General features: G+C 34.6%; 2 protein-coding genes across 2 annotated transcripts; one reads left to right on the plus strand and one right to left on the minus strand.

Moving 5' to 3' along the window:
• Positions 1-4956: 4956 nt before the first annotated feature.
• Positions 4957-9231, minus strand: LOC128867785 (kinesin-like protein costa). The gene is made up of 4 exons (XM_054109280.1): positions 8462-9231; positions 7663-8407; positions 7148-7599; positions 4957-7083 (listed from the first exon to the last, which is right to left on the minus strand). The coding sequence occupies exons 1-4, from the start codon at positions 9072-9074 to the stop codon at positions 5147-5149; spliced, it is 3747 nt and encodes a 1248-aa protein (XP_053965255.1). The 5' UTR covers positions 9075-9231; the 3' UTR covers positions 4957-5146.
• Positions 9232-9543: 312 nt separating this feature from the next.
• Positions 9544-16264, plus strand: LOC128866674 (ATP-dependent RNA helicase DHX15 homolog). Its single transcript, XM_054107579.1, has 7 exons — positions 9544-9726; positions 9835-10628; positions 10692-11165; positions 11229-11492; positions 15017-15139; positions 15220-15573; positions 15647-16264. The coding sequence occupies exons 1-7, from the start codon at positions 9674-9676 to the stop codon at positions 15772-15774; spliced, it is 2190 nt and encodes a 729-aa protein (XP_053963554.1). The 5' UTR covers positions 9544-9673; the 3' UTR covers positions 15775-16264.
• The last annotated feature ends 1214 nt before the right edge of the window (positions 16265-17478 follow it).

A 17478-nucleotide genomic window follows, 5' to 3' on the forward strand; every position in this document is an offset into this window, starting at 1 on the left:
ACCATCGTTTCATTGTTGTTTCTGATGGAACGAAGCCCCCATAACACTTTTCAAGCCATTGCATCGCTTGAACGGGTTTTTCCCTCCATCAAGAAGCCGTGTAAAATGAAAACATGAAATTCTTTGAAAATAACCTCAGTAACGTCACTCTTAGCACAATAACTCACGAACTAATGAATAGAATATCATGAAATCTTAAACGGCTGCCTTTTAAAGGTTAGCACTAACTGAAAAGGAGGTGAATGCAATTAAACTAGTACCTTCGATGTGTTGGGCCAGGGACTTTTCAGTCCATGCGTTACACCCCACAATCACAGTCAACATTCAACCTCGCACAAACCGTAAAAAATTCCCAATTTCAAAAACTTTGAGTACTACTCATTATTGCATTTTTTATTTATTGTAACTTGTTAATATTGACGCATATTTTCTTGTAAGTATGTATGTATGTATGTATATGGCATGTATACATATTTATTTAGTATCATTTATATGGCATTAATTGAAATTATTTTGTAGATACATACATATATATAGATATTTTATTACTAGTAATACATATTTGCTTCTTTAGAAGTAATTGCTGCGATAGGTGTGTTTGTGTGTGTGTTAATCGAATAATTTAGTTTCAAAGGAAAATTTGTATTCATAAAAAAAATCGCTGAGTCAAAATATTCGAGGGTTTTTGTAAATATGTTTAAGTAAATTTATTCGAAATAAAAAAATGGAAAAAATGTATGTACTTATATAATATGTATGTGTGTTTCCACAGAATAAAAATTTGTCTTTCCACTATTGCAATTTGCAATCAACATAATTTCTTAAAACTTTCGGGATATCAAAATTGTCTTTTTTAATTTTAAACTTCAAATATGGATTTGTATAACTTTCATTTAAGTCTTCAAATCTGTCTTGTGTGAGATTATTACTTTGCGTGTGTGTGTGTGTGTGTGTGCTATACACTACATACATTACAAATAGACGAGAATTTGCTTAAATGCCTTTAAGTGGGTTTGAGTATTACATTGAGGATTTCTTCTTTTTAGTCATTTTTTTCCTTGCTTTGCTGAATTGAGCAAACCTATTCACTTTTGTATTGAGTAATTAATATTTAGTTATGTTATTATTAAAAATCATGTAAACTTGAGTACAATATTCAATTTGTAAACTTAAAATGTAGAACTTAAATTTTATTTAATTGTAAATAGCGCCCAAAAATTATGACACGAAATTACACTTAAAATTATGTGTACAAAATTCTGCTTAAAAATAAAACTTACAAAAATTATTAAAATTAAGAAATACATATGTATATGTATGTATGTATATTATGTATGGAAAACTTAGATGCTATTAAAGTAAATATTTTATAAGTCCACATATGTATCTATGTGTGTATGTATAATAAAAAAAATTGCAAAACTATAATTAATTCATTGAGGAAGCGCATTTTTTAAAGTACAATAATTTGTTTTTTTTTTGTTTTTTGTTTAATTGTTAAAGTAAATTTTATTAATATATGAGTATTAATAAACTAGCACATTTCTTTAGGAAAACATTTCTTGAGTAATATTTTGAAATGATTTTAGGATCATAAAGGAGAAATGGGCGTACACTTCTTTTTTCATAAAAAAAAAATAATGATAAAAAACTTCAGTTTACAAACTGCATGAATTGTGGAAGCAATGCAATAGCAAAAAGTGAGCAAAAAAAATTAGTTGAATATTCAAAAATTAACATTAAAATATATTTTCGCAATACAGTCAACGTCAAAAGAAAGTGTACGCCATATATTGACATGTTTGGCTCTTTATTTATTTTCTTTTTAATTTCAATTATGCTTTCATAAAAACACAGTTCTTACTACAACAAAATCCATAAAGAGCAAAGTTTCAAATTTTGTACAAAATTTTTGGGAATTTGGAAAATTTTTGCCCAGAATTTCTGAAAAACTTCAAGTATGCAGTTTTATAGCTCATTTGAAAAATTTCAAAATTTTTATCAAAATTTTTACTCAGAGTTTCTGAAAAAATTTCAAGTATGCAGTGTTACAGCTCATTTGGAAAATTTCCAAATTTTTACCCAGAATTTCTGAAAAAATTTCAAGTATGCAATTTTATAACTCATTCAATTTTGGTAAAAAATGTGCAAATTTCAAGTAGTTTGTAATTTATTTAGCTTTCTTGCTATTTGCAATTCATCATAGAATTGATTTTTTAAATTTTGTAATTGTTTGTGTGGATTGACTAATGCTACGATTATTTTATACAATATTTTTTTTAATATAATCGATCAATAATCTTTTATGTATAATATTATTACTTTCGGTTTCAACAGTTTTTGCCAATTCATTAAATAAATTTAAATCTTTATATAAATCACACGGATTTTTGAGAAATATTTTTTTTATGAAAGTTTTTTTTTTTTTTATATGGAAGAAAACACTCAACACCGTCAGCAGTAAAAATAGGTAAAAATCAACGCGATTCTTGAACCACTTGAAACTTGCACTTTATTATAGCAAAATTTAATGGTCTATAAAACTGCATACCCGAAAACTTTCTAAAAATTCGGAGTAAAAAGTTTGAGTTGTTGATAAAAATTTCGCGAATTTTTAGAAATTGTATACAAAGTTCGAAACTTTGCTATATATTACTCTTATTGTTGTATGAACATTTTATAAAAAAAAAATATTGAAATTAAAAAATAAATAAACAGTCGAAACTTATCAATATGTGGTGTACACATGACTGATTGACTCTGACTGTATGTATGCATTTTCGAAATTAATAAAAGCAAAAAAAAAAATACATATTTTTTCATATTAAAAATATTAAATTAACTACTTCAAAAAATTTGATATTCAAAAAAAAAATTGATGTTTGCCCATACATGAAATGCAGCCGATTGTAACAGTACTTAAGCAGAATAATCTAAAACGATTTGAATCATATGCATTATCAATTAAGAAAATAGTAACTACAAAGAATTGACACAAAAAAAATTTAAAAATGATTCGATTTGAAAAATTTTGGACGCACCTTGAACCTGAGACACATCAATAGTAAAAGACAGGTAGTAGACAAGTAGTGGACCAGCCAAATTAGCTTTTTTAATTTTATGTGCTCTCTAAACTGTCCAACATTTTGTATCTTCTACTTTTTTGTTGTGTAGAGAATTCATGAAATAACAAAATACACGTCAAGTTTGCTTACATTTCTTTAAAATGGAAAATCTTACGCGTTTCCAGTTTGAAATTCTAGAGAATTCAAACGCTCCCTGCTGCAACCTGATTAATGTGCGTGGCGTGAACTTTATTAAAAGACATGAAAAGAAGGCGATTAAAAAAACAAAAACAAAAAAACCTGCATGAAAAAACATAAAATAAAAGCAACTCAATAAAAAAATTAGAAAAAAAAATTTAAAAAAAATTTAAAAAAAAATAGAAAAAAAATTTACAAAACAAGTTCAAAAAAATTTACAAAATATTCACAAAAAAAGTAAAAAAAAAATTTTTCTCTTAAATATAATAAAAAAATAAAATGAAAATATAAATTAAAAAAAGCAAATACACGGAAAAAAATTTGCTTCAAAAGACATGAAATAAAGCGGCTCATTAATAAAATTAAAAAAAAAAAAACATAAATAAAAAAAATTAAAAACAAAAAATAAATCTGCTTGAAAAAACATAAAATAAAAGCGACTCAATAAAAAAATTTTAAAAATATGCCTGAAAACACATGAATAAAGGCAACAGTAAAAAAATAAAAAAAATTAAAAAAAAAAAACAAATTTTAAAAATAAAAATTAAAACATCTGAAAAGACATGAAATAAAGGCAACTCAATAAAAAAATAACAATTTTTTTAAATAAAAAAATTAAAAAATCGGCTTGAAAAAAAAATGAAATAAAGGCGACTCAAGAAAAAAAATTTTAAAAATCTTTCTGAAAACACATGAAATAAAGGCAACCCAATGAAAATTGTTTTTTTTTAATAAAATTAAAGAAATTTAAAACAAAAAAAATTAAAGCATTGGCTTCAAAAGACATGTAATAAAGGCGACTCAAACAAAATTTAAAAAATCTGCTTGAAAAGACATGAAATAAAGGCGACTCAAACAAAATTTAAAAAATCTGTTTCAAAGGACATGAAATAAAGGCTACTTAAAACAAACTGAGATTTGCATCTCTCGTCAAAATATTAAAGTTGACTTTACTAATATTGGTAGCAAGGCGAATCTATTAAAGATGGTAGCGTTAAATTAGCTGATTTGTTTTTTTTTCTCTCGCCGTGTCCATGTGGCTGTCAACCCAGGGTGAAATAAAGCAAATGCATTCTTAATTTTCTACTTTGCTTTGACAGTCAAACGTACAAAACATTGTTGTTGGTCTAGTGCCACCACCTTTAATGAATGCGCCTTGATTGGTGGTATTTCAAAAATATTTTCTTATGGCATACATCTTTACTATTTATGTATTTATAAAAGTGCAAAAAATAACAAAGTAAATCTTAAAGTAAAAAAAACAATTCTACAAAAAAATATGTAGCATACCCTTGTCGTTCCTAAGCACGTAATATACTCGTTTGTATGTATTTTAAACAAATATTTTATAAGTACAAAAGCACCTAACACATAGGAAAACAATAACCAAATGCATTTGAGACAACCTGAAAATTATTTCGACAGCTACCGAAAACTCACAAAATTGATTTGTGTTAAAACAAAAAATTTTAAACGAAAAAAAGAACTTAATTAAAATCTTTCAGAAATAAGAGAAATATATGATAAATGAAATAGGATGTTCTACCTCAAAATTGTACAATTAGGAGGCAAAAAAAAGTTTGAAAAATAATAAAATCATACTTTAGGTTATGGCTACCAGTTAGAAATGCGTAGAAAATACACACTTTTATGGCAATATCCCTACGTGAAACTAGTTTAAAATTTTCAACAAAAAATAAAAAAAATAAAAAATTAAAATTCTCAGTAATTTTTCTCTTCCAACCTGCATATTATTATATTTGACACTATCTTATCCTCTTTACTCTACTCTATCCTTCGAAAATCATGTGCAACTGAATAAAAAATGTATTCAAGTAAATGACGTGCTTTAAATTCTTACTTCTTCTTCGCCCATTCATCGATTAATTCTTACGTGTTGCATCCTGTATGATAATTTTATTCTTTTGACGCGTCACTTTCGTGGCGGGAGGTGTTGATATTAAGCGTTTTAGGTTCTCTTGTGGTATGGCCGCCGCCAACTGCTCCTTATCCTTCTTGCGGCCACTACCGCCGGCCTGTTCGGCCGCAGCGCAATTAGACGCTGCAGCAGTTACAGACTGGCCTGCATAGCGTGTGAGCACTTGAAATTTGGCAAATAGTTTATTCTTTGACTCCCGCTCCTTCTCTTTGAACTTATCCAATGGTTTGTATTTGGCCAGTGCATCGGGCAGTGGACAAATTTCCATTTCGCCATGCTTGGGCGGCTTCAAAATTTTACCACTCACCGGTATGGTGGTATTCTTGTAAAAGTCTAAATCGAGATCGGTGTCGGAATACTGTGATGAAGTGTTAATGGCACCGCCAGCCGCATGCAGTTGTTGTTGTTGATGTGTCAGCGCCAGGTTTGTAGGTCGCAAGTAACGTTGATGTTGCTGCTGCTGCTGATGGTGTTGTGCCTCGTTGAAACTTGTCGAACTAGCCGATGCTGATGTCTCCTCGGCGAGATGGCGCAGCATCAGCGTGAGTTTCATTTCATGTTGCCGCTGCAATAGCACCGCGTTACGTTCACCTTCGAGACGCGCCTGTCGCACTGCATTCGACAGCACGCGCTCCTTCCACTCCCAAGCATCGCGTTCTCGTTCTAGCTGCATTAACTGCACTTCAAGTTTGCGCGATGAGTCGCGCAAATCAATCACCTTAGTGAAATACTTATACAGCAACGTGCGCATTTCCTCCGGCGAGAGTTTGTTGAGACGTGCCATCAGCATTTGCTCGCCCTTCTCACGCTGCAGTCGCTCGCTGGTATCAATCGATTTGTGCCCGCAGATGAGTTCGTTTTTGAATTCAATAGCCGCGTCGATGGCTTCAATGGCCTCATCGCATTCGAGTAGCTTGCGCTCTTCACGATGCGAGAGCATTTTATCGCGCTTTAGCTTGCGATCGAGCGTGCAGCGTTGCTCCAGTAAGTGATCGCGTGTGCGTCGTAGATTGCGTATCTCATGTCGCAGTCCCTCTTTCTCACCTGCGCCCTCGGCGTTATCGCCATATTGCTCCAGATTCTCCGATTTCTCGCGCAACACATGATCCAAATGCGATATGCGGGCTTGTACTTCTTTAAGATTTTTGCCGCGTTCCACATCTTCGACGCTGTTGGAACCACCGTGCGGTGCGTGCGAGTCTAACTTCACCAGTGCTTTGCTGTTGCCGTTACCATTATTTTCCTTCTCTTTGAGCGCTTTCAACTCGTGCTCTAATTGTTCGCGTTGCTTACGATCTTTCTTCAGTTTCTTTTGTAGATCGTCGATGAGTTTTTTGGATTCATGTATCGACTGTTGCAATTTCTTCACCTTTTGTCCACTTTCGCCGGCGATGTGCTTCATCGAAGCGAGGTCTTGCAAGCGATGTTCTATGTGAGCAATTAAAGACCGCAAACGTTCCACTTCAGATTTGTCCTTTCCCTGCACTATTGCTTTGGCCAATTGTTTTTTAGTCTTCTCATACTCGGACTCTAGTTTAGATTTTTTCTTATGAAATCGCTGCTTGGCGGTCGAACGGGTGTCACTGTTTTTGACAAGTTCTGTTATAATATTCTGCTTCAACTGCATGGTTTGTTCTACTTCCTGAATTTGATTTTGCCGTGCTTCGATATCTGTATCTAATTTGCGCAATTTCTTCTGTATATTCTCTAGGGGCGAATTGATTGCAGCACGCAACTGTGAGGCATTTTGCAGGTCACCTGAGCCCTCGAGAAAATCATCGGCTACTTTAGGTACTGCTTGTTCACGTGAAGCCACGCGATTGAGCATCGCTATCTCAGCGCTTGAGAGACTGGCGCCGGGCTGTATTGACCGCCGCCGTCCTAGACATTGAATAGCTCACATTATAAAATTTAATTGTTAGTTTACTTACGCAATTAAACTTACCACCAATGGATGCCTTACGTTCGTCTAACTTTTCATTCGGTGCACGTTGCTCGCTCAGCACCAATTCCATGCTATTTGCTGACTCTTTATGTCTTGCACTCTCTTGACTCTCCATAACCGCTTTGGGTTGGTTTTGTATAAATTCTTTATATTTGTCCTCTATTAATGTATCTGTCTTTAGGCGCAATTCCTCCATAAGCACCTCTAATTTCTCCATCAAATCAGGGCGTTGAGATTCACAGTCCGATTCATTGTCCGAATTTTGTTGCAGTGAGGTTTCTGGTTCGCTCATTGCCTCCTCCGGCTCATCTGCTTCCTGTATAGGGACCAATTGCTTTTGTGAGCGTATAGCTTCCGCAGAGCTTAAACATTCCTCGCATTCCTGCTTGAGAAAAAGCCATTCTTCAATTTGTTCTTTATCCAATTCAGTGACAGCATTGGAGGTAGCTAATCTGTTGGGCAATTAATAATATTATAAACTATGGTTAGGTACGTTAAGTGATTATTCCGCTTACTTGGAGAAGAGACCTTCGGCATTCGATACCAATTTGTACCACTGACTTGCTGCAAACTGTAATCCAAATGTGTCCGCTCCCACTGGCACGCCACGTACACTGGCTCCAGGTAGTTCAGGCATTACTGTCTCTGGCGATATGGGAGTGTTATCATCAGAAAACGTATTCATAATTACATAGTTTCGCACACATTGCACTTTGAAAGCAAATTGCAAATTACAAATAGTTTCATTACAATCTCGTTCTAATGGGGAAACGCACAAAATTAGCAGAGTTTGCGCCCGCCCGCCGAAGGAATCTTTCAAAAGTGTGGTCAATGTCGTTTGATTATATGGTATATTCCCATTGGCCCCATACATAAGTGCCGGATCGGTGAGGGTGTTTACCACTTGCTCCAAAGTTTGAAGACCTGCATCCTTGGGCAAGCTAGTGGGTTGATCCAGTGCGTTCAACATGAAAACTCGATCCGTGCCGCATAAATCAGAAAAACTAGCCGTAGAAAGGCGATGTTGAATGAGACCTTCTTTTGAAACCCATTGTTGTTCAAGCGTGAGCGTAAAAAGTGTATGCGTAATGGGCGCATCATCTGATTGATTTGTTGGCCGCTGTTTAGCAGTTAAACCCAATTGTAGCCAGTGAAAAACATCAGTGATACTATCACAATGTATATTTCCCACGCCCAAGAGATCGTGTATAACATCGTCGATTATTTCAACCCAGCCAATATTAACAGCATAAGTACGTTCTATTTGAAAGTTCAGTATTATTGAAAAACCATGCGCCATAATTTTGTGCTTACCTGGATGATTTTCCATATGTGCGAAAATTTCCCGCACACATCTCTGCACTACACCTTGTCCGGAATCACTGTATACACAGTCCAAATTAGGCCCGTAGAGAGTGTATGTCTTACCAGTTCCTCTTTGACCATAAGTTACTACTGAAGCATCGAAACCCTCCATAAACAAACTAATCAGTGGAAATACAGTTTGATGGTAAATTTGACTTTGTGTACAGTCCATTGGGAGCGCATGAGTTACTGGGAATGAATGGGGTCCCACCTGCATTAGACCGGCAGCTATGCCATTGTCTAATTGTCCAGGCAGAGCTGTTGGTGCCGTATTTAGAAAACCTGGTGCGGCCATTGGAATGGCCTGCACACAGAATATATTTTCGGTGGCAGACGACTCATCTTGTGCGAGCGTATCTGTCTTCTCGCCGACTGTATTAGAATTGAAATTTCCATTATCATCTTTTTGCGTTGCTAATTGGAGATGTTCATCTGATCCTGTATTTGATTTCGTATGTACAACATTTCCAGCTGATGGTGGTGGTGCTTCTATAGGTATTGTTGCAGCCGGTTGTAAACAGGGGTAGATACGCACGGCTACTTGTATCGGAATTTCCATCATTTTCGGATGGCTTGATTGTACACAAAGTTATTTTAATGACATTTCGGTGTATTGGTTCATTGTTATGAACTAATTTTATTGTGTGTATATGCCAATTAATTTAATTTTAAGTAATTTTCACAACGTTACACACAGTAACTATTCTATTTTTTTCCAATATGCCTATACAGTGTTGCAAAGTCACATTAACTATATAACACTTTTGGTTTTCTTTTGCGCTCAAAAAGGGAGCAAAATATGGAGGTAAAACAGCATTCACACTTTACAGATATTGTGGGTTAAAGCGCTTATGCAGATACGATTTTAAATCCACAGCTACAATACCACGAAAGTTTGATGTGAGGTTCTTACGAATTTCTAATTACGGATCACTATTCTTGTAAAGCAAAGGTTATGATTCGCCAATATGTTTGTAAAATATAGTCCGGTATGAAAGCAACACTGCAGGTGTCGCGAATCGCAGCCAACTTCGTGTTCTTTTCTTTACAACAAAAGTTGCACAAACGTGTGTTTTTCGCGTGCATTTTTTTGTTAAATATCGTTTAGAAACGTTCTATAATTAACAAATTCCCTTTAAATAACAGTTAATTGCAAAGAAAATGTCAAAAAGACGCATAGAAGTGGGCGAGACCTATAATACGAAGTCGAAAAAGTAAGTGTCCACACCATGCTGTGGTGGCGCAAACCGCGCTAATTATTTCGGTTTTCTTTCTATACATATCATAATCCTTTTATGCTCAAACCCACTGTCCAATTGTAGAGAATTCGATGTGTCTGCAACCTCATTTAACAACACCGCTGCAGCAGCTCCTGTTGCTGGTGCGGTAGCTAGCGCCTCACGCCAGCCGGGTAATGTAAATCCCTACAATTTGAAGCCCTTTACGCAGCGCTATTTCAATCTCTACAAGAAGCGCATCACTCTACCAGTATTTGAATATCAAGCAGATTTTATGCGCCTATTGAATGAACATCAATCTATTGTTTTGGTCGGTGAAACCGGTTCCGGCAAAACCACACAAATACCCCAATGGTGTGTTGAATTTGCTACGTCCAAAGGTAAAAAAGGTGTTGCATGTACACAACCACGTCGTGTGGCCGCTATGTCTGTTGCACAGCGTGTTTCAGAGGAAATGGATGTGAGCCTTGGTGAGGAGGTCGGCTACTCTATACGTTTTGAAGACTGCTCATCAGCAAAAACAGTGCTTAAGTATATGACGGACGGTATGCTGTTGCGTGAAGCCATGTCGGACCCTATGTTGGAACAGTATCAAGTTATATTACTTGATGAGGCCCACGAACGTACTTTGGCCACAGATATTTTAATGGGTGTTTTAAAAGAGGTCATAAGGCAACGGAATGATCTAAAATTAGTGGTGATGTCAGCTACTTTAGATGCAGGCAAATTTCAACAATATTTCGATAATGCACCTTTGATGAATGTGCCGGGTCGTACACATCCTGTCGAGATTTTCTATACACCTGAACCAGAACGTGACTACTTAGAAGCAGCCATACGCACTGTTATACAAATTCACATGTGCGAAGATATTGAAGGTATCAATTAATCACTAGTACAGATTTAAATTCAGTCTAAGGTAACATTTCCACAATTTTCAGGTGATATATTGATGTTTTTAACTGGTCAGGAAGAAATCGAAGAGGCATGCAAGCGTATAAAACGTGAAACAGACAACTTGGGCTCCGATATAGGCGAACTGAAATGTATTCCCCTCTACTCCACTCTGCCCCCAAATTTACAACAACGTATTTTTGAGCCTGCACCACCGCGAAATGCCAATGGTGCAATCGGGCGCAAAGTAGTCGTTTCTACCAATATTGCTGAAACTTCACTTACAATTGATGGTGTCGTTTTCGTGATTGATCCGGGCTTTGCAAAACAAAAAGTCTACAATCCACGTATACGAGTGGAGAGTTTGCTTATTTCAGCAATTTCAAAGGCTTCAGCACAACAACGCGCTGGTCGTGCTGGGCGTACACGCCCGGGCAAATGTTTCCGCTTGTACACGGAGAAGGCGTATAAAAACGAAATGCAGGATAATACATATCCTGAAATTTTGCGCTCAAATTTGGGTAAGGCAGCTTAATATTTAATACGTTTGCAAATTGTGAAACTGAAAATTTGTACACATATAGGCACTGTGGTGTTGCAACTGAAGAAACTCGGTATTGATGATTTGGTGCACTTTGATTTCATGGATCCGCCTGCGCCAGAGACACTTATGCGTGCACTGGAATTGCTTAATTACTTGGCTGCGCTGGATGATGATGGCAATCTTACCGACTTGGGTGCAGTTATGTCTGAATTCCCATTGGATCCGCAGTTGGCTAAAATGTTGATTGCCAGCTGTCAACATAACTGCTCGAATGAAATACTTTCCATAACGGCTATGCTGTCGGGTGAGAATGCGCGCATTACTACACAATGCGTGCTTTAAGCTTATTATTTGCCATTTTAGACAACCGTTAATTTTACCAGTAAGGTTTTTTTTTGGGTTGTTTTTCGTGAGCGAGCGACAAGGCTTTTTGCACAAACAAGATTTAATATGTGATAAGAAAGAAACATTTCAAGAGCTACAGCATATGTTGCCGCTAGTTAACTCGCGCAGAAATAATGTGGAAAGATTACGTAATAAATTTCAAGGAAGTATTCAGGATTGAGATGGGTGATGAAGAACATAAATAAAAAGCAGACTTGAAACCTATACAGATATATTTAGGAGATCAACCTATATTGATATGAATGTCTTGAAGATAATCGAATGTAGAGGGCCCAGTATTTTCGCTCTGAAGAGTAAAATGTCAATGCCGATATAAGTTTAAATAGCTTACCTAGCTAGAGTTCCTATGAGCAGTGTAAGGTCATAAAAGATTAGAACAAAAATGATTAACTTACCGTCATTTCCCTTTGCAGACGGAAAAGTCATCTGCATAAGCTCAGCTCAAATAAACGTATCCATTCTGTGACTCGAACGCAGATACGTCGCTGAACTTGTTTCTTTCATCTGAATAATATATCGTGTATGCTCTTAGACTCCCCTAGAGAAGTGGGCATAGACGAATTATTGTGATGAGAAGAGGTCGAAGTAGTTCTCTACGCCGCACTGCGCTCCTTTAATATCTAGCCTTATGTTTATGTGTTACATTTGTCGTTCTTATCGAAATTAATTACATTTTTTATTTTCAAATCGATATGCGTTTACGTATACTACTCTACACGCTCTGGGCTCATTTAAGAACGCATTAAATCTTGTGGCAATTTAATGTACATATATGTAAATGCATATGTATCGGGTGTTTTTTTAAGAGCTTGGGAACTTAAAATGATACAAAAGAGAAATATTGTTGGAATGAGTTTTTTTATTAGAATCTGGTATTTTTTTTTTTTTTTTGCATTTATGTTTTATAATTTGACATTTTTTCTTAAATTTTTTTAATACGATATATGCCTGCCGCGTCTATGAGTTGCATGATCCATTCGGTCAGTCCAATTTTTGACAACTTTTTCCAAAAAATTTCTGAATAGTAAATCTAAATGAGCCCAATTAGCAAAAATGCTACGCAAACGATGGTCATTGGCTTCAATTCTTGCACGAACTGTATCTTATGCGTGCCCATAAGCCAAGATTTTTACCACGTAGACGAAGGACAAAGGCCACGATAGTCGGCCGTAACCGAACCGATCCGGATTTATATCCGCCCAAGGGCTGACACTTCAGCAGCATTCCCTGTATATGTATGGGGAATGTTTATGCTGCTACAACAACAACAAAAACCTACAAGTTGAGAACGACGGCGAATCGACATTTAATTTTTTTTATGACTAGTTTTTTATAATTTTTTTTATGATTTTAGTTTTTTTAAATTTTTTTTGATTTTAGTTTTTTAAATCTTTTTAACTTTAGTTTTTTATAATATATAATATTTTTTTTTATAAATATTTTTATGATTTTAGTTTTTAAAAATTTTTTTGATTTTAGTTTTTTATAATTTTTTTTATGATTTTAGTTTTTTATAATTTTTTTATGATTTTATTTTTTTTTTAATTTTATTTGAAACAAATTTTTTTAATTTTAGTTTTTTATATAATAATTTTTTTTATAATTATTTTTATGATTTTAGTTTTTTATAATGTTTTTTCTTATAATTTTTTGTCTATAATTTTTGTTTTATAATTTTTTTTTATAATTTTTCTTTTATAATTTTTTTCTGAGCCGTAAGCCCTGGCAGCTAGTGCTCCTTTTATTGTAAAATAATAATTTATTGTTATTTTCCATATATTAAATAAATAAAATAATTTTTTTCTTTTCTAATTTTTGTTCTTTTTGATAATTGTTTTTTTATAATTTTGTTTTTTATAATTTGGTTTTTTATAAATTTTTTTTTTATTATTTTTTTTTGTAACTTTTTTCTAATTGTTTTTTGTATATTTGTTTTTGATAATTTTTTCTAATTTTTTTTTAATAATTTTTTTATATTTTTTTTTTATAATTAGTTTTTGATAATTTGTTTGTTTAAAATTTCGTTTTTTATAATTTTTTTTATTATGTTTTTTGTAACTTTTTTTATAATTTGTTTTTGTTTTGTATATTTGTTTTTGATACTTTTTTTAAATTTTTTTTTAAATTTTTTTTTTAATTTTTTTTTTAATTTTGTTTTTCTTTAAAATTTTTTATAATTTTTCTTTTGTCATTTACTTTATAATTTTTATTAATTTTTTTTTGATAATTTTGTTGTTTATAATTTCGTTTTTTATAAAATCTTTTTGTTATTTTTTTTTTTAGTTTTTTATATTCGTTTTGTTTTTAAATTTGTTTGTTTTTATTTGGTTTTTTATTATTTTTTTTTTATTTTTTTTTTTAATTTTTTTTTATAATTTTTGTTTTTACGATTTTTAAATGATTTCTGATGACTTGCCAAACCTCATTGAACAGACATATCAACACAGTTTGCCGTCCTGAGCTGCCAAACCATAGTTACCATTATCGATAGTTCTCATGCAACTAAAAAAACACCCGATATATTATATTCATTTATATATAAATCAAAATTGGCCTTGTCTCTCGCTGCTTTGAAAAATACTTAATCTTATTACTTAGTTTTAGCGCAGATACTTGAAATTGAAATTGTGTGTGATGGGGTGGTTTTTTAATGAGGTTGCTGCAGGTTTTAGTAGACAGGAATTTTTGTATTAGCCAAGTTTTGTTTATGTTCTTTTTATTATCGGTGTAATTTAGACTAACGTACTGACAGCTTCGTTTCCAACAAACTTTTACATGACTAACCAATGCGAACTGAAGCATGTTTATGTTTAGTAAAAATGCAAAAGAAAAATTTTCTCAATTCATTTGTCTTTTGCATTCACCACTGAAAACAGTTTCACGAGCGATAACACAACTTTAAACCACTGTCATCTCAATCGACTAATAATTTTGTAATTGTCTCCAAAGTTTTCAAAAAATATTTAAGGTTTAAACTTCGAGTACTTATCGAAAAAATCGCTCTTGAAACTCACGACAAAATTACTCAACAAAAATCCAACTTCATTTGCCAATATAGGCGATGTCTTTAGTTGCCAATTGCGTACTGTACTAAAAAATTGCTCGCAAGTCCTAATACTTGAACACTATCACCAAATGTTTGCAATAACTTAAAATTCACAAACCAAAAACAAAAATACAAGAAAAGATTATCAGAAGTTGAAGTATTTTGCTCAAAATTAAATACGAAAAATTAGTAAAGCAAAATAGGACTCTCCTTCAATCACCAAATATGCTGTGAAACATAACTCAACTGCGTTTGTGTGGGATTGTGCCGCGTTCTATGGACTCTGTGACGCCGCCAACCCAAAACCAAACCACTTTTTCTCTCTCTTCCTTTCTACTTTGTTACCTTTTTATCTACGCCTGCACGAACGACCACAGTGCCACAATGCTTTGTGCGCCCGAATGAGGCTAAGAAGGCTGCAGATGAGGCCAAGATGCGCTTTGCACACATCGACGGTGATCACTTGACACTACTGAATGTCTACCATGCTTTCAAACAGAGTAAGTGGTTTTATTTTTTTTAAATTTATTTATCGTTGTAATATTTGAATTTACCATTGCTTTTGTCTTACCTCTGTTAGGTAGCGAAGACCCCAATTGGTCTTATGAGAATTTCATAAATTTCCGTTCGTTGAAATCAGCCGATAATGTGCGTCAACAGCTTGCGCGTATAATGGATCGTTTCAATTTGAAGCGCAGCAGCACCGAATTCACATCCAAAGATTATTATGTCAATATACGTAAAGCGTTGGTGCAGGGCTTCTTCATGCAAGTGGCGCATTTAGAGCGCACCGGTCACTACTTGACCATCAAGGACAATCAAAACGTACAGTTACATCCATCCACTTGCCTGGACCACAAACCCGATTGGGTCATCTATAACGAATTTGTGTTGACTACGAAAAATTATATACGCACAGTTACAGATATTAAACGTAAGTGGGATTCAGAATTCTATTTAGCTGTAATTCTTTGCGGTAATTAATTTTATTTTATTTTCACCATCAGCGGAATGGTTGCTCACTTTAGCGCCGCAATACTACGAAATGACAAACTTTCCACAATGCGAAGCTAAAAGGCAACTAGAAATGCTGCAGCAGCGTCTGGAGTCGAAGCAGTATCAAAAAGGATTTTAGTTTAAACGCTGATAAATTGCGTGTGTTTATTCCAAAAGTTTTGCATTCATTTACGGTTTACTGAATATTAACATCAAATTGTTTGAATACAAATAGTTTAAAAAATAAAATTTGTAACTTCAAGATAATCAGCTGCTAACTAAGAAAATCAGTCCATACAGTACTGGTAAAGGTATTTTAAAAAAGGCGTTTAATGGTCGGGTGGATGTGTCCAAATTTGAATACCATGAATAGAAATAGTACGGAATGTGTTTTAGAATTGTTTTGAAGCATGAGCTTACATATACGAGTATATATATAAATAAAATAAATAAAAAAAAAAAAATTATACTTGCAGAACATTGCTGCTAAAGCAATTTTTGACAACTATACTTATATATACACCTACTATTATCTACTATTGCCGAAATTATGGTTTAGCAAGTCATTTGATGCGTTTTATTTAAATGGAATTCATGAGAAATTCTAAAATAAATGGATAAGGAAAATAGACGATGACTTTTATTCGAGGTTCGAGTTAGAACTGCGGAAGCTTCCAGATCACTACAGTGTATTCCAGACTGAGGTTTTCGTAGTTGGAAAGACAGCAAACCTAGCTTGTGATACTACTGGTACTAAGTCCAAGATTTTTCATAGATCTTCAGGCAGCTATTAAAGCAATTAGAACTTTTAGTATAACTAAGGATCGTTCTTCAGAGCAGGGAGGCAGTAAGAGGGTTGGCAGCGAATTGTAAGCTACATTTCTATTGGGTACCAGACCATAAGTGCATTGAAGGGATCGAGTTAGTAGACGATATAGCGAAGACTCTTGAAAGACTCCTATTCTACACGAAACATCTGGCTCCAGCCCCACATCAGCATGGGTTGCAAAGAGTGTACAGTACTGCGAGAGGACTGTCCTAGTGGCGCTGGATCTGAAGAATGCTTTCGACACAGTCAGCCACTGCACGCTACTAGATGATATTATGCAAGGCTAAAGAGGTGGCCCGTGAATTATTTTAGTGGTCGGCACTCGCCAGTAAGTTTTCGATCCCAAAACTCTAAACAGAGGAAGATAAAGCAAGGTGCCCTGCAGGATGGTATCCTTTCAACCTCATTTTTCAACTTCTACATATCAAATCTTCTCCAGCCACCAGAGGGAGTCTCCCTGGTCTCCTATGCTCACGATTGTAGGATAATAGCGTCGGCCAATGACATCGATGGCCTGTGCGCCAAAGTAAACGATTACCTCTTTCTTGTTTCCACGACAGTTGGTTCTACGTTACCGAAACGACCCGGATTTATATCCGGCCAAGGACTGTCACTCCAGCAGCATTCCCCGACTGTAAGCATGGGGAATGTTTATGCTGCTACAACAAAAACAACATTACCTCTTTCTCGCTTTTTCACTACGAGGAATCTACAACTTTTTCCCATTAAGTCCATGGCGACCCTCTTTACCACTTGGAATTGGTAGGAGCTGAAAGTACAGCTCAAGGTTAAAGTCGACGACTCAATACCGACTGTATACAACTCCAAAATTTTGGCAGTAATCTTTGTTAATTTGCTTTTCTACTCAGGTGCTACCGTAGGTCTCACCCCTGCAGACACGTGCTACAGCCTGAGCCGCCTCCCAGGCACGTTAGGAGGCATCTCTTTAACTAGTCCGACGAGATCCAGGATAAAACGAACCTAGAACTATTGGACCGGACAGTATATAGACTG

The sequence above is a fragment of the Anastrepha ludens genome, chromosome 6, assembly GCF_028408465.1.
Source record: "Anastrepha ludens isolate Willacy chromosome 6, idAnaLude1.1, whole genome shotgun sequence".
Classification (NCBI taxonomy): Eukaryota; Metazoa; Arthropoda; class Insecta; order Diptera; family Tephritidae; genus Anastrepha; species Anastrepha ludens.

Excerpts from the sequence above, each read along its gene's own strand:
- LOC128867785 (XM_054109280.1), bottom strand. The coding sequence starts at position 9,074 with ATGATGGAAATTCCGATACAAGTAGCCGTGCGTATCTACCCCTGTTTA. Across the intron at positions 8,408-8,461 it reads ACATATGGAAAATCATCCAG|AACGTACTTATGCTGTTAAT; the intron begins GTAAGCACAAAA and ends ACTTTCAAATAG. Across the intron at positions 7,084-7,147 it reads ACGTAAGGCATCCATTGGTG|GACGGCGGCGGTCAATACAG; the intron begins GTAAGTTTAATT and ends TTCAATGTCTAG.
- LOC128866674 (XM_054107579.1), top strand. The coding sequence starts at position 9,674 with ATGTCAAAAAGACGCATAGAAGTGGGCGAGACCTATAATACGAAGTCG. Across the intron at positions 10,629-10,691 it reads CATGTGCGAAGATATTGAAG|GTGATATATTGATGTTTTTA; the intron begins GTATCAATTAAT and ends CACAATTTTCAG. Across the intron at positions 15,574-15,646 it reads CACAGTTACAGATATTAAAC|CGGAATGGTTGCTCACTTTA; the intron begins GTAAGTGGGATT and ends TTTCACCATCAG.